Source organism: Stomoxys calcitrans, chromosome 2, assembly GCF_963082655.1.
Source record: "Stomoxys calcitrans chromosome 2, idStoCalc2.1, whole genome shotgun sequence".
NCBI classification, from domain to species: domain Eukaryota; kingdom Metazoa; phylum Arthropoda; class Insecta; order Diptera; family Muscidae; genus Stomoxys; species Stomoxys calcitrans.
Window position 1 is genome coordinate 227,059,309 of NC_081553.1, and position 24,536 is coordinate 227,083,844.

At 38.7% G+C, this 24,536-nt stretch overlaps 1 protein-coding gene across 4 annotated transcripts in view; it reads right to left on the reverse strand.

Annotated features, from left to right (window-relative positions):
- LOC106081004 (protein doublesex) overlaps nucleotides 1-24,536 on the reverse strand; it is a 320,938-nt gene that overhangs the window by 12,700 nt on the left and 283,702 nt on the right. For all 4 annotated transcript variants that reach the window (XM_059363969.1, XM_059363968.1, XM_059363967.1 and 1 more), the window contains one exon: nucleotides 19,209-19,632. In XM_059363969.1, coding sequence (XP_059219952.1) covers nucleotides 19,295-19,632 — 338 coding nt within the window. In that variant the 3' untranslated portion in view covers nucleotides 19,209-19,294. The remainder of the gene's footprint in view (nucleotides 1-19,208; nucleotides 19,633-24,536) is intronic.

Below are 24,536 nucleotides of genomic sequence, written 5' to 3' on the forward strand. Positions count from 1 at the left end.
GGAAATCAAATTTGTTTTCTTATCTCAAATACCTTTAATTTGAGCCCTATATTGGAATATACAGCAAATATGGCCGTTTTGGGGAGTGGGCCCCAAAAACTATTAACATCGTGCTCCATTTTCTGTGAACCCAAACTGTCATGGTGAGCAACTTCGTCCTATTTGGGGGTTGTTATGGGGTGGGAGGTCCCCTAGACAATTAGTCCCGAATGCTGATAACACATTCGTACTCTACTCCCAAATAACTAATTTTACCAAAATCGGTTTATAATCTCACCTTTTTATACCCTCCACCATAGGATGAGGGTATACTAATTTCGTCATTCTGTTTGTAACAACTCAAAATATGTTTCTAAGACCCCATAAAGTATATATATTCTTGATTGTCGTGACATTTTAAGTCGAACTAGCTATGTCCGTCCGTCTGTCTGTCGAAAGCACGCTAACTTTTGAAGGAAAAGAGCTAACCGCTTGAAATTATGCACAAATACTTCTTATTAGTGTAGGTCGATTGGGATTGTAAATGGGCTGAATCGATCCATGTTTTGATATAGCTGCCATATAAACCGGGGGCTTGACTTCTTAAGCCTCTAGAGGGCGCAATTCTCGTTCGATTTTATTGAAATTTTGCACAAAGTGTTTTGGTATCACCTCCAACAACTACACTAAGTATGGTTTTAATCAGTCCATAACCTGATATAGCTGCCATATAAACCGATCCTGGGTCTTGACTTCTTGAGCCTATAGAGGGCGCAATTCTCATCCAATTTGACTGAAATTTTGCACATAGTGTTTTGATATCACTTCCAACAACTAACCTGATATAGCTGCCATACAAACCGATCTTGGGTCTTGACTTCTTGAGCTTTTAGAAGGCGGAATTCTTATCCGATTTGACCGAAATTTTACACATTATGTTTTGATATCACTTCCAACAACTGTGCGAAGTATGGTTCAAATCGGTCCATAACCTGATATAGCTGCCACATAAACCAATCTTGAGTTATTGAGCCTCTAGAGAGCGCAATTCTCATCCGATTTGGCACAAATTTTGTACAACGGCTTCTTCCATTGCCTTCAACATACGTGTGCAATATGGTCTGAATCGATCTATAGCTTGACACAGCTCCCATATAATCCGATCGCCCGATTTTGCTTCTTGAGCCCCGAATCGGACTATAACATGATATAGCTCCTCCTCCTCCTCCTCCTCCGTCCATATTGCCTAAAAAGAGATACTGCGCAAAGAACTCGACAGATGCGATCCATGGTGGAGGGTATATAAGATTCGGCCCGGCCGAACTTAGCACGCTCTTACTTGTTTAGGTCTAAAATCTTAAATCGGAAGATCGGTATATAAGGGAGCTATATCCAAATCTGGACAGATGTGGGCAGTATTAAACTGGCATGTCGAGGAGCCTACCACAACTCGCTATACCAAATTTCGGGGAAATCGGACAATAAATGCACCTTTTATGGACCCAAGACCTTAAATCGAGAAATCAGTTGGCCTGATCTGGGCCAAATCAAACAAGAATATTGAGGGACCAAACATAACTTGCTGTCCCAAATTGCAGCGAAATCGGAAATAAATGCGCCTGTTATAGGCCCAAAACCTTAGATCGGGAGATCGGTCTATATGGTAGCTATATCCAAATCTGGACCAATCTGGGCCGTATTGAACAAGAATGTCGAGAGGCATCGTTTGGGTGCAGAGGCATAAGGGAGTAAGAGGAAATGAAAGGGCATATGATTTGGCGGTGAAGGCCAGAGGACTATCTTCAATAAACTTGGTTAACCCGAAGCCTTTCGGCTCGTCGCAGTCCAAGTTAAGGAAGTGGGCGACAAACGTCCATGTTTCACAGCGAAACGGTCGATAGGACGGCGAAAATACTATGGGGAAATCCAGATCGTGAAAAGACCAGGCTATTACTGAAAGGAAGTAAGAAGGAGGTCAGTATAGCTATTGGTATCATAACGGCAGACATAGGACTACGAGCTCACTTATGTAAAATCGGTGCGGCAAGTGATAGCGGGTGTAGGGCATGCGGGGAAGATGATGAGACGTTGAACCATTTCGATTACTGGCTTAGGTGTATGCCCATAGTGGCATGGAGGGGATTAATGTCTGCAGTCTCTTTTCTACCAAACCTAACCTGATCTGTTCCTCAGTCGATTTCTCCATCCATTTGATGTTGCTTCGAATGTGATGTCCATGTATTTACTCATAACTTCCTAGCCCATAACATGTTATGGACTACGAGTAATGTGTGTTCCCAGCTCCTGGCTCTTTCGATATGGCTTTTGCATAGAGTGAGTTTTTACTACCACTGTGTTTAGAAATTAGGCAGTCGGAAAGATTCGCCCTGGACGAACTTTTAGTACTAGGGGTTAAAACCAAGTCTGCCAAGTCAATAAATCAAATTTGGTTTACGCTTTGTTTAGTCGTTTTTTTTTTCAGTCATAAAAAGCGGAAACATAATTTAATAGATCTATAAAAGTGATCTTCATCAACCCCTCTTCACGAAATTCGACACACTACAAAAAGATTTTTGGCAAAATCTTATGATGACTTTCAAAGATTTTGTCGCCTGAAAATTGAGACAAAAAGGCGATAAAAACTTAAAGCAAAGCATGGCGAGGCAAAGTTTCCTACTCTCAAACGTATTTGGCCGTCTACAATACAAATCGAACTAGAAAAGTGTTCGACACTTTAGAAGTCATCTGTCGGTTTGCCACCAACATAAAAGCGCACAATTTTATGGTTTTCGGGGAATTGTTGTTGTCTGGCATATTGACGATCTTTAGGCAGATGGAGATGTTGATGATGATGAACGTATCGTTTCGGCTGGGCCTTTTCTGACTATGGTGGTCCTCCCTTTAAAGCCTGCTGGGTAATGTGATGCCATGTTGATATTGACTTTACACACTTACTGAGTGCCTCAATTTGGAATGCACACATCGCCTGATTTTTGCTCTTGGATGGAGGAACGAAAACATTTTTGCTTATTCTACAGCCGGCGAATGTAATTATGCGTGTCCATTTAAAAATTGCTGATGTCAACAAGTAAAATTAAGCGAGACGTCTCAAGAGCGTCTATATCTAAACGACAAGCCAAGAACATTGCAACAACAAATTTGCTCAAATTTTATCGCTTTGTGTACGGAAATATTCTTGGGAGTAGATCGTAGATTTTATGACCGACCACTTCAGCCATATGAAAAGGCAGCCAAATGTTGTATTATTTAATTTTTTGTTTTTTTGCTACGAGACATTATAACGAAGGTTTAGAAATTGTGGTATGCTATTTTTTGTTTTGGTACATCTAATGTTGACAAAAGGAGGGGGGACCACCATGTGTGCCATTATTAGAGTGTGCCGAATATATATAGTATACTAATCTAGACATTCCATCTGTAACACCTCGAAATATTGACCTAAGAGCCTATCTTATATATAAAAAGTAAAAGCGTGCTAAGTTTGGCCGGGCCGAATCTTATATACCCTCCACCATGGAACTCGCATTTGTTGGAGACCTGTGTAAAATGTCAGCCAATTCGAATAAGAATTGCGCCCTTTGGGGGCTCAAGAAGTAAAATAGAGAGATCCATTTATATGGGAGCTGTATCGGGCTATAGACCGATTCAGACCGTAATAAACACATATGTTGATGGTCATGAGAGAATCCGCCGTACAAAATTTCAGCAAATCGGATAATAATTGTGACCTCTAGAGGCTCAAGAAGTCAAGATCCCAGATCGGTTTATATGACAGCTATATCAGGTTATGAACCGATTTGAACCTTATATGACACAGTTATTGAAAGCAAGAATAAAATACGTCATGCAAAATTTCAGCCAAATCGGATTGGAATTGCGCCGTCTAGAAGCTCAAGAAGTCAAGTCAACTGATCTGTTTATATGACAGCTTTATTTGAACTGATTTGAACCATATTTGGCACAGTTTTTGGATATCATAACGAAATACTTCGTGCAAAAATTCATTCAAATCGGATAAGAATTGCGCCCTCTAGAGGCTCAAGAAGTCAAGACCCAAGATCGGTTTATATGACAACTATATCAAGCTATGAACCGATTTGAACCATACCTGGCACAGTTGTGGGATATCATAACAAAGAACGTCGTGCGAAATTTCATTTCAATCGGATAAGAATTGCGCACTCTAGAGGCTCAAGAAGTTAAGACCCAAGATCGGTTTATATGGCAACTATATCAAAACATGGACCGATATGGCCCATTTACAATACCAACTGACCTACACTAATAAGAAGTATTTGTGAAAAATTTCAGGCGGCTAGCTTTACTCCTTTGGAAGTTAGCGTGCTTTCGACAGACGGACGGACATGGCTAGATCGACTTAAAGTGTCATGACGATCAAGAATTTATATATTTTATGGGGTCTCAGACGAATATTTCGAGTAGTTACAAACAGAATGCCGAAATGAGTATACCCCCCATCCTATGGTGGAGGGTATAAAAATCAATTTGTGTTTGTTTGTTTGTGTGTTTCTTATAGACTCAGAAATGGCTGAACCAAAATTTTCACTGATGGTACATAATGATCCCGTGGTGAAAATAGGGTACTACATTTTTTGATATCTGAAGGGGGAACGGACCCTCCCCCTTACCCTAATTTTCCGAAACGCCAGATCTCGGAGATGGTGGTGCGATTTAAGCGAAATTTTGTGTGCCCTCCTTTAGTAACCTACATACAAAAATTTGTTATCCAAATTTCGGATGGGGTACATAGGGAGGGGGGCGCCCCACCCCAAAAATTACCAAATATATATGTATATATACAGCAAGTACGACAATATGGGTCTCAAATGAAAGGTATTTAGGATAAGAAAACGTATCTGATATCCAAATGTCGGACCAAGTGTTAGGGGGACCACCCCAACCCCCAAAACACCCCTAAATCGGTCATATTTACCGACCATGGCAATATGGGACTCAAATGAAAGGTATTTGCGAGTAGAATACGAATCTAATATCTAAATGTGGGACCACGTTTCTGGGGGTCCACCCATTCCCCAAAATTCCCCCCAAACAGGACTTATCCATATATAGGACCAAGTGTTTAGGGGGCCGCCTCTCCCCAAAAACATCCCCGACTATGGAAATATGGAGCTCAAATTAAAGGTATTTGGGAGTAGACTACGTATCTGATATCAACATTAGTGACCAACTGTCTAGGCGAAGTCCCACCACCATAACAACCTCCAAGTAGGAAGTATTTGCTCACCACAACAATTTGGGTCCTAAAGAGAGTGAAACTAAATATTTAAAGTTTTTAGGGCCAATACCCCAAACCGGACATATTTGCTGACTTTTGTAATAAGGAGAATTTGATATCCAATTTTGAGGCCAATGGCAATATGGGGTTTCGAATAAATGATATTTTAGGCCTGTTTTTTGAAGGGCTTTTTAAGCACTTCTAGTTTTTTAAGCACTTTCCAGAAAATTGGACCTTATATGCGCTTTTGACAGCCCCAACAAAATTTTCTAGGGTCGAGGTGACCAACTTTGAAGGTCCACGAATGGGCCCCAGGGACTTCTAGGGCCCTGAAATTTTGCATATAAACTGGATAACACCTTATCTATAACCATGTATATACATTTCATGAAGATATCTCTATCCGTTGCAAAATGGCAGACTTATTTCCACATATTTTTTTTGCCCCAACCCACTGTGCGACGTCGGTGGTGAATCCCCTCTGTGCTTATACGGCGAATGCGCGGACTTGGTGTGGGCTGGCGCTGGGGTTCGGGCCCTATGGCCAAGAGTCTCCCAACCCACTGTGCGACGTCAGTGGTTAATCTCCTCTATGCTTATGCGGCGAATGCGTGGGCTGGCGCTCGGGGTTCAGGCCCTGTGGCCGAGAGTCTCCGGAAAAGGACGGCGAGTATTCCTGAGCTGAGAAATGCGACCTTGCATCGTTGGTGGAAGTCCCAACCGGCCATTGCGATGCCAGTCGATCGGAAAAACTTTGCGGGTTCAAAATGTACAAAGTAAAAGTGCAACTGAGCAGAATTATTGGAATTACAAGTGAAAATGTGTTTTGTTCTACTCAGCCGAATCTTATATACCCTCCACCATGGATCGGATTTTTTTAAGTTATTTGCGTGATATTTCTTTATAGACAAATAAAGGATAATGGATAAGGGCTATGTCAGGTTATGGACCGATTGGATCCATACATGGATTGGATGTTGGAAATAGTAGAAATCATTGTGCAAAATTTTAACCAAATCGGGTAAGAATTGTTCCCTATAGGGGCTCAAGAAGTAAAATCGAAAGTCGAATCTTATATACCCTCCACCATGGATCGGATTTTTTTTTAGTTCTTTGCGTGATATTTCTTTATAGACAAACAAAGGATAAAGGATAAGAATTGCTATGCTATTGGGGCTATATCAGGTTATGGACCAATTGGGTCCATACATGTATTGGATATTGGAAATAGTAGAAGTCATTGTGCAAAATTTTAACCAAATCGGGTAAGAATTGCGCCCTATAGGGGCTCAAGAAATAAAATCGAGAGATTGGTTTATTTTGGAGCTTTATGAGGTTATGCACCGACTTAGAACATATTTGGCACTCATGTTGAAGGTAATAGGATAAGTCGTTGTACAGCCAAATCGGATAAGAATTGCGCCCTCTAGAGGCTCAAAAACTAAAATACGAAGATCGGTTTATATGGGAGGTATATCAGGTTATCAACCGTAAGTCATAGTTGGCATAATTGTTGGAAATCAAACACTTCATGCAAAATTTCAGCCAAATTGGATAATAATTGCGTCTTACAGAGATTCAACATGTTAAAGTATGCAGTTAAAAATCGTCACGAAGGGTCGACAAAACTTCCTCACACACAATGGATTGTGCAATGATATCGCAGAAGAGTGTTTCACGACTCCTACGGACGATTACGAGTATAACACAAAGTGTTGCTAAAACCTCCACACACGCAATGGATTGTCCAAGATATCAGAGAAGAAGCTTTCGCTTCTCATACGGGCGATTAACACGCAATGAGTTGTAAGAGAATCGTCGGGAAGAGTTGCACATGTAATGGACTGTCCAGTGATATCCCAGAAGAATATTTCGCGACTCATACGGATGACTAAAACGCAATGAGTTGTAAGAGAACCGACGTGAAGAGAAGTTGTAAAAAAATCGTCGAGAAGAGTTTCTAAAACATCTGCACGCGCAATGGCTTGTCCAACGATATTCCAGAAGAGTGTTTCACGACTCTACGGACGATTACGAGTATAACACAATGAGTTGTAAAAGAATCGTCGGTAAAGTTCCTAAAACTTCCGCACTTGCAAAGGATTGTCCAATGATATCCCACAAGAGTGTGTCACGACTCCTACGGACGATTGAGCATAACACAATGAGTTGTACAAAAATGACGAGAAGAGTTGCTAAAACTTCCGCACACGCAATAGCTTGTCCAATGATATCCCAGAAGAGTGTTTCACGACTCATACGGACGATTATGACTATAACACAATGAATTGTAGAAGAATCGTCGAGAAGAGTTTCTAAAACTTCTGCACACGCAATGGCTTGTCCAATGATATCCCAGAAGAGTGTTTCACGACTCATACGGACGATTATAACACAATGAGTTGTAAAAGAATCGTCGGTATAGTAGCTAAAACTTCCGCACTTGCAAAGTATTGTCCAATGATATCCCACAGGATTGTCCAATGATATCCCACAAGAATGTGTCACGACTCCTACGGACGATTGAGCATAACACAATGAGTTGTACAAAAAGGTCGAGAAGAGTTGCTAAAACTTCCGCACACGCAATGGCTTGTCCAATGATATCCCAGAAGAGTGTTTCACGATTCCTACGGACGATTACGAGCACAACACAATGAGTTGTAAAAAAATCGTCGAGAAGAGTTTCTAAAACTTCTGCACACGCAATGGCTTGCCCAATGATATCCCAGAAGAGTGTTTCACGACTCATACGGACGATTACGACTTTAACACAATGAGTTGTAGAAGAATCGTCGGGGAGAGTTGATAAAAGTTCTGCACACGCATTGGCTTGTCCAATGATATCCCAAAAGAGTGTTTCACGACTCATACGGACGATTACGACTATAACACAATGAGTTGCAGAAGAATCGTCGGGGAGAGTTGCTAAAATTTCCGCACACACAAAGGATTGTCCAATGATATCCCAGAAGAGTGTTTCACGACTCCTACGGACGTTTGCGAGCATAACATAATGAGTTGTAAAAGAATCGTCGAGAAGAGTTGCTAAAACTTCCACACGCGCAATGGATTGTCCCAAGATATCCCTGAAGAGAGTTTCGCGGAAGATTAAAACGCAATGAGTTGTAAGAGAACCGTCACGAAGAGTTACTAAAACTTCCGCACACGCAATGGGTTGTTCATAAGAATGTTTCGCGACTTATACAGAAGAACAATAGTGAAAAATCTTCCAGAAGATTGTGGATGAAATGCTAAAATACGATGACATCGAACGATGGTGTCATATCACTGACCTCCCTACGATAGTTTTCATATTTCTGCCTATGCCCGTTGTCATGCTGAACTAAAAGAAGGATCCTTCTTCGTTAAGGCATTTAAGACATTTAAGCGACTTTTGCTTGTACAGTTCCTTTTCACTACAGAATGTTAAGCCTCGTTGAATAATTGTACTTCAAACAAGTACTCACATTGGGTAATGATGAGTGTCTAATTATGGCCACCCTGTTTCATATACGAAAAATCGTTCTTTTGGTTATAATTTACGACCGAAACCATACAAAAATGTACATATAATGAAAAAATATAATAAAATTGCACTTTATATGCTACATTGTAATTTATGATAAGAGACGAGAATGGATTTCCTTTTGTACCGCAAAGAGCAGACGAAAGAGATTTATGGCCACAAATAATAAAAATTCTTAAAAGAAAACAAAAGTAATGAACCAAAAATGAGAAATGTCTACTTAAGAAATCATTTTATTTAGCCAAAGAGGAAGTGAATTAAATGACATTTGATTTATGAATATGCTTGCGAAAAAAAAACTTCAAATTCAGGAGTTATTAAGAGTTTTAAAAAATAACAACAACAGAAATTTATAAAAAAAAATATTAAACTTTCACCAAGCTGTAGAACCCTTATGGTATAGGCTAACAAATATTCCACATTGCCCGAATCAATCTTTCAATCGCTACTCTCCTGTGTTAATATGGTCTTTTGTTCGAACTCATTCATTCAACATCTGTACGTTTGGCTACAATACAAATGGCTTAACATTTATGTTTATTATTTTCCATATTGACATTTATTGCATCTTTGTTGTTCATTTGTATAAAGGATTCGTTCCTTTCATTTTGCTCATCTCCACACACAACCTATTCAAACGAACTTAATTTAACTCTTCATATTAAGACAAAGCAAAACTTTTTTATGATCTCTTTTCAAAAAGATATCAACGATAAGAAAAAAAGGGGCAGCCGCAGAACCCAAAAAAGTTTACTCTTCTCAAGAAATCCTTAAGCTGTGCTTAAAATGGCAAACATGATTATGGCAGGATGATAATGGCATGGGATGCATTGTGATTACAATATGCCAGAGTTGATTATGAACACAAAGGATAAGAGCTATAAAACGACAGATGTGTATACCAAAACTCATTGTTGGGGCAAGAGTTGGTTGGCTTTGGAAATTATTAAAAAGATGGTTATTTTTGGAGGAACATGTTTTCTGATATAGAAAAAAAAATAAAATTATGAAAAAATTAAAATAATACCTCAAATATTGTGAAATTTTCCAAAATACTAAAACGCTAATCAAATTTGAGAAACCACTGAAAGGGAACAATGAAATTGTACCTAACCTGGTAAACACCCCAAGGCATTTCCTAATTGCAAATAATAAAGTTAGCCCTAACCTTTCGAAAAATTCAAAATGTTTATACTCATAAATAATTTGGCATACAGATGCTACACATCGAGATATTCATTTCTGACTCTACAAAATATAAATATTGGTGTCAGAGCATATGACCTTCTGTCAGATATAATCGCTCTGGTTAAATGGGCCTTATTGGATATAACAACCATGAAAATCTACCTCCTGGTATAGGGTTCTGAGTCCATCTTTTGGAAAAGAAATGAAAAGGGTACTAAAAAAAGTACAAAAGTTCTTTAAGTCCAAAGTACCCCCTTTCAAAGGGTGGCTTAGAACCTTTTTCTTTTGGGAAAGGGTATTACAACAACCTCTCCCAACGGAAAGGATACTAAAACTCTTTCCCAATGAAATTGGTACTAAAACTGCCCTTTCCCAACGAAATGGGTACTAAAACTAGACTTTCTCAATGAAACGGGTACTAAAACTACACTTTCCCATGAAATGGGTACTAAATATTCCTAATTAAAAGAGTACTAAAACTGGTCTTTCCCAATGAAACGGGTACTAAAATTACCCTTGACCAATGAGAAGGGTACTAAAATTTCCCCTTATCAAGGAAAAGGGTTCCAAACTGATCGATTCCTTAAGAAAGGGTAAAAAATGCCCTTTCCTAAGGAAACGGGTACTAAAACTACTTTTCCTAAAAATTACCTTTTACCAAAAAAAAGGCCTAAAGAACCATTTCCAAAGAAAAGGCGTATTAATACTACACTGATCTATGGAAAAATATACTAAAACTACCGTTTTCCATTTAAAAGTGTTAAAACTATATTTTTAAATCGATATGTGTACCAAAACTATGCTTTCGCAGAGAGAAAAGTGTACTAAAACTATCCTCTCGCAAAGAAAGGTCCAATAACAGTACGTATTCCCATGCAAAAATGTACTGAAGCTACCAATTTCTATTGAAAAGTGAACTCAAACTAGTCTTTTCCAAGGAAAAGTGTACTTAAACAGTTCTTTCCCAAGCAGAAATGTACTAAAATTAACATTTCCCATGGAAAAGAGTACTAAAACTACTCTTTTCCAAGAAAAAAACTACCCTTTCTCAAGAAAGAAAACGTGTAATAAAACCGCACTTTTTTAAAGGAAAGAGTACTATAATTACCCTTTCTCACCGAAAAGGTTACTAAAACTACCTTTTCCCAAAGCGTAAGGTACTAAAACAATCCTTGGCAAGGAAAAGAATACTCAAACTACCCTTTTGTTAAAAAAAAAGGTTACTAAAAATACCCTTTGGAAAGGAAAATGTACTAAAACTACACATTGCAAAGAAAAGGGTACAAAAACTACCCTTTGGAAAGGGAAAGTATACTAAAACTACCCTTTATCAAAGATATGGGTACTAAAACTAGCCTTTGGCAAGGAAAAGCGTACTTAAACTACGCTTTGGCAATGAAAATGGTACTAAATCTACCCTTTTCCAAAGAAGACGACACCAAAACTACCCTTTCCTGATGAAAAGTGTACTAAAACTACCCTTCGGGAAGGAAAATGGTACTAAACCTACCATTTGGTAAAGAAAAGGGTACTTAAACTACCGTTGTCAAGGAAAAGGGTATTACAGCTATACATTGACAAGGAAAAGGGTACCAACACTAACCTTTCCCAAAGAAAAGGTTACTAAAACTATATTTTCTCAAGGAAAAGGGTACCAAAGCAACCGTTCCCAAGGAAAAGGGTACTAAAACTAACCTTTTCCCAGGAAAAGGATATTAAAACTACCCTTTCCCAAGGAAAAGGGTACTAAAACTACCCTTTTCCGAGGAAAAGGGTAAAAAAAGTAACCTTTCCCAAGGAAAAGATTACTAAGACTACCCTTTCCCAACGAAGAGGTTAGTAAAACTATCCTCTCCCAGAGAAAAGGGTACTACCCTTAGGCAGGGAAAAGTGCATCAACACTATCTTCTCACAAGGAAAATTGTCCTAAAACAACCCTATGGCAAGGCAAAATCTACTAAAAATACCGTTTCCCAAGGAAAAGGGTACTAAAACTAAAATTTGGCCAGAAAATGGTACTAAAACTCTCCTTTCCCACCAAAAAGGTACTAAAACCTAAAATTTCCAGTACTAAAATTAACCCTTCCCGACGGAAAAAGGTACTAAAACTATCCTTTACCAAGTAAAAGGGTACTAAAACTACCCATTCCCAAGGAAAACGGTACTAAAACTACGTTTTGTCGAGGAAAAGAGTACTAAAACTATCCGGTAAAAATTTCCTTTCCTAATGAGAAAGGTACTAAAACTACCCTTTCAAGGAAAAGGGTACTAAAATTAGCCTTGGCCAAGGAAAAGGGTACTAAAACTACAATTTGCCAAGGAAAAGGGTATAAAACTTCACTTTCCCGAGGAAAAGGGTACTAAAACTAACATTTGGCAAGGAAAGTTTACTAAAGCTGCCTTTTACCAAGGAAAAGGTACTAAAACTACATATTGCCAAAAAAAAAAATGTACTAAACCTACTCTTTGGCAAGGAAAAGGGTACTAAAATTTCCTTTTGGCAAGAAAAAACGTACATTTACCTCTATGTACTCAAACTACCATTTGGTAAGGAGTCGGGTACTACAACTACGCTTTGGCAAGGAAAAGGATACCTAAACTACAGTTTGGCAAGGAAAAGGGTACTAAAATTTTCCCTTTGGCATGGAAAAGCGTACTAAAACTACCATTTGGCAAGGAAAAGGGTACAAGGACTACCCGTTGGCAAGAAAAGGGATACTTAGACTACCGTTGATGAAAAACATGGTACTTAAACTACTGTTTGGCAAGGAAAAGGGTACTCAAACTACGCTATGGCAGGGAAAAGGGTACTAAATCTACCTTTTCCCATGGAAAAGGGTACCAAAACTACCCTTTCCATTGAAAAGGGATATTGAAATTACAAGTGTACTAAAGCTTCCCTTTCGCAAGGAAAAGTGTGCTAAAATTACCCTTTGCAAATGAAAGGGGTACTAAAAGTCCCTTTTGATAAGGAAAAGAGTACTAAAACTTCCCTTAGTCAAGGGAAATGGTACTAAAACTACCCTTTCATAAGAAAAAGTGTACTAAATCTCCTTTTTCCCTAGGAAAAGGGTACTAAATCTCCCTTTTCCCAAGGAAAGGGCCACTAAATCTACCCTTTCCCAAGGAGAAGGGTACTAAAACTACCCTTAGGTAGGGAAGTGGTATGGAAAACAAATTAGGATTTTGTAAGTAGCACGGAATTCCTAACTTAAAATTTTCTTCTTCGAGGTTACTTTTTAGTTTTTAGAGCGCACAACATGCCGATTACTGACTTAGGTGTATGTCTATAGTGGTATTAGGCAGATTAATATCTGCACCCTCTTTTCAACCTAATCTAAAACTACCCTTTCTCAAGGAAAAGGTTACTATAGGGTTGCCCAAAAAGTAATTGCGGATTTTTCATATAGTCGGCGTTGACAAATTTTTTCACAGCTTGTGACTCTGTAATTGCATTTTTTCTTCTGTCAGTTATCAGCGGTTACTTTTAGCTTGTTTTAGAAAAAAAGTTAAAAAAAATATATATTTGATTAAAGTTCATTCTAAGTTTTAATAAAAATTCATTTACTTTCTTTTAAAAAATTCGCAATTACTTCTTGGGCAACCCCCTTCCCAAAGAAAAAAACTAAAACTACTGTTTCTTCAAGAGAAGGGTTTCTGCATTTATCCTTCTTCAAGAGAAAGGTTTCTGAATGTACCCTTCTTCAAGGAACAGGGTACTTAAACTACCCTTCCCCAAGAAATATACAAAAACTTTGATAAGATATCTCAAATTGTCTTTCGCCAAGGTGGCCAAGGGTTTTATACCTAACTTGGTAAAGGCAAACGGAAGGACATGCCCAGGGAGGCTTAAAATTTCATGGAACATACATACTTTTGGAATCTTAGATCAAAAATTTCGGGTGCTACTAACGGAATGCCGGAGTAAGTACACCCAATCACCATAAAAATAAGTTAAGTTTTTGAATCCCCCATATTGGTCTCCAGATTAAAGCTGTTGAGGTCATAGTAGATTCATGTATAAGCCGATTAGACTGAATTTTCTCATAAATATAGGACATGCTCAGAGAGGCTTAAAATGTCATGGTAGTTAGGAGCATACATACTTTTGGACTCTTAGATAATTTGGGGTGCTACTATCGGAAAGTCGGAGTAAGTACTTCCCATCACCATAAAAATAAGTTAAGTTTCTGAATCATGCATATTGGCCTCCAGATTATAGTTGTTGAGGTCATAATAGATTCATCTTTTAGCCGATAAGACTGAATATATTCAAATATAGCTCAAGGGCAATATTTGAATATAGCTCCTATAAAGGCCGCCGATGTTAGGTCTTGATCCCATGAAAAGTCAATTTATTTCCTGATTTCGCTGAAAACCTATCACAACAGTGAGTAATCATGCAGCTGTCATATTGACCGATTGACGTTGAGTGGATGCTTGATACATTAACCGCGCAGGTTGAGATGTAGAGTGATGTGGGTTGCAGCTTGCAAAAGTCCATGTGGCTCAGTATTTTGCGAGACAGGACTTTGCCTACCCTGAAGCTGAAAAGCCATGACTTCAGACTGCTGACTAGTCAATGCAACCTCAGGTGTATGACGCGCGATGAACATTGGGCGAGGCAGGCATCTGCAGGTTATGCGATAACTAGAGTAGGAGATGGTCGACCTTTTGTTATCGCACAATTTTACCCTATGGTCTGCATGCAATATCCGATTGTATGAATTTTTAATTAATCTTAAATCTGGATTTTTTTATAAATATGTTGTACATTTTTTTAACTTTTTCTCAAAATTCCGCCTTGTATTATTTGCCTCATAGTTTGTATTTCCATGCATCATTCTCGCCTTGTTGGGTGATGATATTGAACCAGCTGAGTTCCACAGCAACAATGTTTGATGTAACTTCTCCAACCATGCCGCTAAAGTTATGACAGCACAACTACAAGCATATGGGAATAGTTAAGTTACCAGCCATTAAAATGGCCATAACGATTAAATTCAGTTTTTTTTTGTTTTTGTTGAATCGTAAAATTAGTTCCCCATGCACCTGAGGTAGGTAAATGTGTTGAATAAGCATCATATAAGCCAGTCTATGACTGTCTCAAATGAATTTCTTTCAATTCAATGCGGCTGTCTGTTGAGCTAATAAAAGTAAAGCTCTCAAGACGAAGCACAAGGAGAGGCACTTAAAATTGTATTTAAAAATGAAGAATAAAATTTAAATTTACCACACACATACACACATCAAGGATTCAAAGCTGTAGGGCAGGTGATTAAAACGAGTTTAAGTGAATATTAAAAATCAACATTAAAGATAAGTATGAGTGTGGCCAGCTTAAAGGGGGCATTCTTGAGCAGAATCAAAGTGACGAGGTAAGATGGCTACATTGGCACTATAAGCTAAACTTGCAGTGTTTTATTTTAAAACTATATAACGCAAACGCCGATTAATCGGTTATTATTAACGGATGTCGATAACTATCCAGTAAAACTTTGCTCTGAGATTCAATCCAAAACAGCCGACTGGCACTCGAAAGGCATCAAATAAAACTTATCAAAATATTAAAAAAAAAAAATATTTTTCCAATTTGTTATGGTTTTTTAGTAGACGTCCAATTTTGCCAAGGCCCTCGTATGTGGAGGGTAGTTTAAATTTTCTTGCCTTTTGTATAATTGATAGACAAAGATCATTCAAATTAAATACTTTGCCCACATTGCTTCAATAAGCAAAATAAATAAAAACAAGTAAAAATGTGTTAAGTTAAGGCCGGCCGAACTTTGGATACCCATCACCTCGGCCATATTTGTAAACCACCTTTCGCCAAAATCCAATGATAAATGCATACCTTATGCTCCATAGCAACTATATCGAAATATGTTCCGATTTGGACCATATACTAATAAATACAAGTCATTGTTCAATTGTGTATAACAAAATGTTGATCATTTTAGTAGCTATATCTAATAAAAATAAACCGATCTGAACCATATACAACACGGATGTCGAAAAGCCTAACATAAGTCACTGTGTCTAATTTCTTTTTATAATTTTTTTCTAAAGCAAGCTAAAAGTAACAGCTAATAACTGGCAGAAGAAAGAATGCAATTACAGAGTCACAAGCTGTGAAAAAATTTGTCAACGCCGACTATATGAAAAATCCGCAATTACTTTTTGGGAAACCCAATAAATGCGCCTTTTATGGGGCCAAGACTTTAAATCGAGAAATCGGTATATATGGCAGCTACATCCAAATCTGGACCGAGTTAGGCCAAGTTGCAGAAAAATGTCGAAGGGCCTAATACAACTCACTGTCGCAAATTGTGGCGAAATCGGACAATAAATGCGCCTTTTATGGGCCCAAAGCCCAAAATCTAGAGATCGGTCTATATGGCAGCTATATTCAAATCTGAGCCCATCTGGGCCAAGTTGAAGGCGAATGTCGAAGGGCGTAATACAACTCACTGTCAGAAATTTTGGCAAAATCGAACAAAAATTGCGACTTTTATGGGCCTAAAACCTTAAATCAAGAGATCGGTCTATATGGCAGCTATATTCAGATCTGAACCGATCTGGACAAAATTAAAGAAGGATATCGAAGGGCCTTACACAACTCACTGTCCAAAATTTCGGCGACATCGGACAATAAATGCGCCTTTTATGGGCCCAAAACCATAAATCGAGAGATGGGTCTATATGACAGCTATATTCAAATCTGAACCGATCTGGGCCATATTGAAGATTGATATCGAAGATCTTAACACAACTCACTGTCCCAAATTTCAGCAACATCGGATAATAAATGTGGCTTTGATAGGCCTATTGATCATTCCATATGGCAGCTATATCCAAATCTGTACCGGTCTAGGCGAAATTGAAGATGGATGTCGATGGGCCTAACACAACTCACTGTCCCAAATTTTGGCAAAATCGGACAATAAATGCGCCTCTTATGGGGGCAAGATCTTAAATCGAGAGATCGGTCTATATGGCAGCTAAATCCAAATCTGCACGGATCTAAGCCAAATTGAAGATGGATGTCGAAGGGCCTAACACAACTCACTGTCCCAAATTTTGGCGACATCGGACAATCAAAGCGCCTTTTACAAACGCAAAACCTTAAATCGAGACTTCGGTTTGTATAGATTTGCTATATGCAAATCTTGATCGATCTACGCCAAATTGCAGAAATATGTCGAGGAACTTAACTTAACTCACTGTCCCAAATTTCGGCGACATCGGATAATAAATGCGCCTTTTATTGGCCTAAGACCCTAAATCGGCGGATCGGTCTATATGGCAGCTATATCCAAATCTGCACCGATCTAGGCCAAATTGAAGATGGATGTCGGAGGTCCCAACACAACTCACTGTCCCAATTTTCGGTGACATCGAATAATAAATGCGCCTTTTATGGGCCTAAGACCCTAAATCGGCGGATCGGTCTATATGGCAGCTATATCCAAATCTGCACCGATCTAAGCCAAATTGAAGAAGAATATCGAAGGGCCCAACACAACTCACTGTCCCAAATTTCGGCGAAATCGGACAATCAATGCGGCTTTTATGGGCCCAAAACCTTAAATCGAGAAATCGGTCTATATGGCAGCTTTAGCCAAATCTGGACCGATATAGGGCAAATTGCAGAAATATGTCGAGAGGCTTAACTTAACTCACTGTACTAAATTTCGGCGAAATCAGACAATCAATGCACCTTTTATGACCCTAAAACCTTAAATCGGGAGATCGGTCTATATGGCAGCTATATCCAAATCTGGACCGATCTGGGCCAAATTGAAAAAGGATGTCGAGGCGCCTAAAACAAATCATTGCCGCAAATTTCGACGACATCGGATGCGCCTTTTATGGGCCTAAGGCCCTAAATCGGCGGATCCGTCAATATGGCAGCTATATCCAGATCTGGACCGATCTGAACCAAACTGAAGTAGGATGTTGAATGGCCTAACACAACTCACTTTCCCAAATTTCAGCAAAATCGGATACAAAATGGGGCTTTTATGGGCCTAAGACCCTAAATCGGCGGATCGGTCTATATGGGGGCTATATCAATATATAGTCCGAAATAGCCCATCTTAGAACTTAACCTGCTTATGGACAAAAAAAGAATCTGTGCAAAGTTTCAGCTGAATATCTTTATTTTTAAAGACGCGTGATTTCAACAGACAGACGGACGGACGGACATGGCTAGATGGTCTTAGATTTTTACGCTGATCAAGAAAATATATATCCTTTATAGGGTCCGAAATGGATATTTCGATGTGTTGCAAAAGAAATGACAAATCCTACGCCTATCCTTCTGTGGTGTAAAAAAGGTATTTATTTTGTAGGTTACGTTGAAAAGAGGGTGCGGATATTAATCCCCATGCCACTATGGACATACACCTAAACCAGTAATCGGCTTGTTGTGCGCTCTAAAAACTAAAGAGGTACCTCGAAAAAGAAAAATTTAAGTTAGGAATTCCGTGCTACTTATAAAATTCTTAATTTTTTTCCACACATCTCCCCTAGCTAAGGGTAGTCTTAGTACCCCTCTCCTTGCGCAAGGGTGGTTTTAATACCCTTCTCCATGGGAAAGGGCAACCTTCTCCTTGGGAAAAGGGAGATTCAGTATAGCTTTTCTTAGGAAAGGGTAGTTTCAGTACCATTTCCCTTGACTAAGGGTAGTTTTAGTTCCCTTTCCCTTATCAAAGGATACTTCTAGTACCCTTTACCATTGCAAAGGGTAATTTTAGCACACTTTTCTTTACGAAAGGAAACCCGTATTCGGCTTATTATGCGCTCTTAATACAAAAAGCCATATACTGGCTTAGAGTAAATACCCTATGAATACTAGTTTACCCGGTAGAATCCCATCTCTGAGCATGGTGCAGTCATCAGTGACAATGTGAGTTAATATGCATCCGTCTGACTAGCCTACAGTTCACAGTACTTTTCTATAATAATTAAATGTTAATAAAATATAAAAATTTTTTATTAAAGTTTTAAATTTCATCCCTTCCCCCCAATACCCCTTAAGCAACGTTTATACTTTGAAGTTCAAAGAGTTGAAATTAAGCTATCAATTGATTAGTAGCTCATTATCATAACAACCCACCCATAGTTGTTAAATTTGAATAAATGAATTTTTATTGAATTCTATAGACTTTGGCTTAGTTTATTGGCTAGTCTGGCTAGTTTTTCTTTTATTTATTCTTAGTTAAGTTTACTTACACATGTAAAACAGCTGTTGCCGCAGACGCATTCACCGATGCTGCCATAGTTGTTGGGCTTGAACTTTGCTGCTAATGGTGATAATGCTACGAGGCGGCCGCAGCGGCCGCCGCTGCTGCTGCAGCTGCCAAAACACCAGCCGCTGATGTGGTCGTTGACGTTGGCGTCGGCAAGGAGGTGACTGTAATCGTTTCGCCATCTATGCTGCTGCCAGGCGGGCTTGGTGATCTACGATGCAGGGGTAGTGGGGCTTCCGGCGTTACCGGTGGATGGGGTGGTATTATGGCTGCAAAGCCAGGATTGGGCAATTCCGCCCATACAGCTCGTCGAAATTGTATGGAGGGATAGCCCCAATAGACAGGAGGTATTGCATATCGCTGATAATTGTAATAGGTTTGGGTGAGTTGATTCAGATGTTCCGTAGCTATATGTGTTTATTTGGAAAATGAGATTTCAATTCACATTTGTAGAGATAGAGAGGAGAATAATACAAGAAAAGAGAAAATTAGTTCAAGTTTTTTCAGAGGCTGAAAGTGTAAAAATTAAAATTATTTTCAAAGGCAGTTAAGAAAAAAATTTTTTAAAATAAATTAATTTGGAATAACATTAGTTTAGAAATCATGTTCAACACAGTCGTTAGTGTCATGTTCAACGTTTACAAGGACAAGGACTTTTATGGCTAAAGTCTTAAATGAGAGTGGTTGGGCCCTTTTTTACACCCTCCACCTTAGAAAAGGCGGTATACTTTTTTAACCATTCCGTTTGCAACACCTCGAAATATCGATTTACGACGATTAATCTGCTTGTCATAAAAAGGTGACCTTGCCATGTCCGTCCGTCCGTCTTTCGAAATCGCGATAACGTTCGAACGATTATAGATATCAGCTTAAAATGTTACACAGATACTTCTAATTGATGTAGCTCGTTGGGGATTGCAAATGGGTAATATCGGTTCATAAAGGGTGATTTTTTAGCTATTATCTTTTTGGCAACACTGGTTTAAATATCTCACGCACGTTTCGTGCTTTGTTTTCACTATCAAACATCTACAGTTTGGTCCATAAGTTAACCATGAATCATCTTACAAACGAACAACGCGTGCAAATTATTGAATTTTATCATCAAAATGCGTGCTCTGTTAAGAAAGTTCATTGCGCGCTTCATTGTCTTCAGTGATGAAGCTTATTTTTGGTACAATGGGTACGTAAGTAAGCTGGATTGTCGATTTTGGAGTGAAGACCAGCCAGAAGCATTGCAAGAGCTACCAATGCATGCAGAAAAAGTCACAGTTTGGTTCGGTTTGTGGGCTGGTGGCATCATTGGACAGTACTTCTTCAAAGACGATGCGACTGTGAATGGTGGACGCTACCATGAGACGATATTTTTTTTGTGCCAAAATTTCAAAAGCTTGTCTTGCATGACATGTGGTTTCAACAAGACGGTGTCACATGCCACACAGCACACGTCACAATGGACTTATTGAGGGTCGAGTTCGGTGCACATTTTATTTCACGTTCGGGACCGGTCAATTGGCCGTCTAGACCGTGCCGTTTAAGGCCTTTCTACTACTTTTTGTGGGGCTATGATAAAGCTCATGTATATACAGACAAGCCTGCTTCAACTGAAGCTTTGGAAGACAACATTAAAGCATTGTAGTGAGATACCGGCCGAAATGTTGGAAAGAGTATGCCAAAATTGGACTAAGCGAATGGACCATTTGAGGCACAGTCACCGGCAACATTTTTTTTTATAAACTTTCCTATAGCTCTTAAAAAATCACCATTAATGTCCTCAATCGTCTTGACATTCTAAGTCGACAGAGCCCTGTCCGTCCGTCTGTCGAAAGCACTCTTACTTTCGGAAGAATAATGCAAGGCACTTGAAATTTTTTACAAATTCTTCCCATTAGTGTGAGTTGGTTGGGATTGTAAATATCGGTCCAGTTTTTTTTTTAGAAAGCTGCCATATAAACCGATCCTTGATCTTAACTTCTTGAGCCTCTAGAGGGCGCAATTCTTATTCGTTTTGACTGAAATTTTGCACCGAGTAATTTGCTTTGACCTTGTATGGTCCAAATCGGTTCATAACCTGATATAGCTCTCAAATAAACCGATTTTGGATATCGACTCTTGAGCCTCTAGAGGGCGCAATTATTATCCGATGTGGCTGAAGTGTTTTGGTTTGACTACCAAATCCTATAAGAAGTATGGTACAAATCGGTTCATTATCTGATATAGCTCGCATATATACCGATTTCGGATAATGACTTCTTGAGACATAAGAGGGCGCAATTAACATCCGATTTGGCTGAAATTTATCATGAAGTGTTTTCTTTTAACAATTGTGCCAAGTATGGTACTTATCGGTTCATGACCTAATATAGCTCCCTTATAAACCGGTTTCGGATATTGACTTCTAGAGCCGATAGAGGGCGCAATTATTATCCGATGTGGCTGACATTATGCTTGGCTTGTTTTGGTTTGACCATCAACAACTGCGGCAAGTATGGTTCAAATCGCTTCATAACCTGATATAGCTCCCATGTAAACCGATCTCATATCTTGACCTCTTGAGCCTCTAGAGGGCGCAATTATTATTCAATGTGGCTGAAATTTTGCATGAAGTGTTTTGGTTTAATCATCAACTACTGTGCGAAGTATGGCACAAATCGGTTCATAAGCAAACATAAACCGATCTTGGATCATTACTGATTTTTTTTATACCCACCACCGAAGGATGGGGATATATTAATTTTGTCATTCCGTTTGCAACACATCAAAATATCCATTTCCGACCCAATAAAAATAAAAATCTAAGACGATCTAGCCATGTCCGTCCGTCTGTCTGTTGAAATCACGCTGTAGTCTTTAAAAATAGAGATCTTGAACCGAAACTTTGCACAGATTCTTTTTTGCCCATAAGCAGGTTAAGTTCAAAAATAAGCTATATCGGACTATATCTTGACATAACTCCATATAGACCGATCTGCCGATTTAGGGTCTTAGTCCCATAAAAGTCACATTTATCATCCGATTTTCCTGAAACTTGGAACAGTGAGTTGTATTAGATCCTCCGACATTCTTCTTCAATTTGCTCCAGATCGGTCCAGATTTGGACATAGCTGTCATATAGACCTCTCTCGATTTAGGATCTTGGGACCATAAAAGCAACATTTATTGTCCGATTTTGCTGAAATTTGGGACAGTGAGTTGCATTAGGCCCTTCGACATCCTTCTTCAATTTGGCCCATATCGGTCCAGATTTGGTTACAGCTGCTATATAGACCGATCTGCCGATAAAGGGTCTAATGCCCATAAATGCTTTATTTTTTATTCGATTTCGCTAAAATTTGAAACAAATTTGAGTAGTTGAAGGCTTCCCGACAACTGACCCAAATATGGTTTAGATCGGACTATATTCGGATATAGCTGCCATATAGACCGATCTGCCGATAAAGGGCCTATAGCCCATACAAGCTTTATTTATTACCCGATTTCGCAGAAATTTTAAACAGTAAATTATTTTAAGCCTGCCGACATATGATCCAAAAATGGATTAGATCGGACCATATTTAGATATAGCTGTCATATAGACCGATCTCCCGAAAATGGGTCTGAAGACCATAAAAGCTTTATTTTTTAACCGATTTCGCTGAAATTTGTAATTGAGCGTAGTTTTAGGCCTCCCAACATCCGACCCAAATATGTTATAGATCGGACTATATTTAGATATAGCTGCCATATGGCAGATCGGTCTCTGCCGATAAAGGGACTGAAGCCTATAAAAGCTTTATTTTTTAACCGATATTGCTGAATTTTGAGACAGTAAGCTATTTTTACCCTCCTGACGTCCGAGCTAAATATGTTTCAGATCGGACTATATTTATATATAGGTATCATATAGACCGATATCCCGATAAAGGGTCTGAAACATTATTTTTTATCCGATTTCATTGAAATTTGGAACAGTGTGTAATTTTAAGCCTCCCAACATCCGACCCAAATATGGTATAGATCGGACTATATTCAGATATAGCTGTCATATATACCGCTCTCCCGTTAAAGGGTCTGAAGGCCATAAAAGCTTTATTTTTTATCAGATTTCGCTGAAATTTGGAACAGTGCGCAGTTTTAAGCCTCCCAACATAGGACCCAAATATGGTATAGATCGGACTATATTTAGATATAGCTGCCATATAGCCGATCTGCCAATAAGGGGATTGAAGCCCATAAGCTTTATTTGTTACCCGATTTCGCTGAAATTTTAAACAGTGGGTTTTTCTGAGCCTCACGATATCCGACTTTAATATGTTTCAGATCGGTTTATAATTAGATATATCTGCCAAAAAGACCAATATTTTGTTCTACAAAATTGAATAGTGACATATATATAGTAGACCACTCAATGTCCGTACCGAATTTGGGTGCTTACATTACCCAATTTTCTCCAGATTGTGACGAAATGGGATTTGCATATATACCCGAGGTGGTGGGTATCCAAAATTGGGCCCAGCCGAACTTGATGCCTTTTTACTTGTTTTTTCTTGTATTACTTCATCCAAAAACCATTTTTTAAACATATAACAGCTTTTGATTTTTTTTTATTCCACTATACTTATTTTAATCGATGACAATGCCAATTAATGGCAGGTGTTGCCTTGAGGCTAATAAAACAGGCGAAGACTAAATACTAGGACAATTTTTTTTAAAAACTCAATTTTCATGACTTGACTCTTCATATCTGAAATCATGGCCTTATAATTTGTTTTGCCACATCAATGTATAATTTGTCTTGTCCATCTAAAGCGCATAAATGTAAAAAGTACAGAAGTTAATAGGGCGTTGCCAGATATCATTAAATCTTCCCTACAATTTTGGGTTAGCGGGTAAAGCAACAGATGCTACCAGAATAAGGATTGCCATTGACACGAGGTGTTATTCATGGGCAATTTCAATACACGTTCCACACTCATCGTACATTAAGTAAATGCTGGTCATTATCAAGTCATTAGTTTACAAATTCCAGAAGCATTTATCCATTCCGCCAATAATAGCTTACAGAGCTCAATGGGTGTTCATGTCAATTATGTTGCATATGATACAGAGAAACATTTCAAAAAGACCATCCCTCTGCATAATTTCTTTAAATTATCCTAAAACGGTTTCCTCGGCAAGCTTCTTTGAAGGATGAAGTTGTTGGATGGCCTCCAATTTGTTATTAATGTCATCCGTAGACTTGGAGCAAAGTGATGATAATGATGATGGTATGTAATGCCGGCCCTCGTTTGAGGAAGGAAATCAGCACTTTAAGTCAACTAGAGTTTGTTTG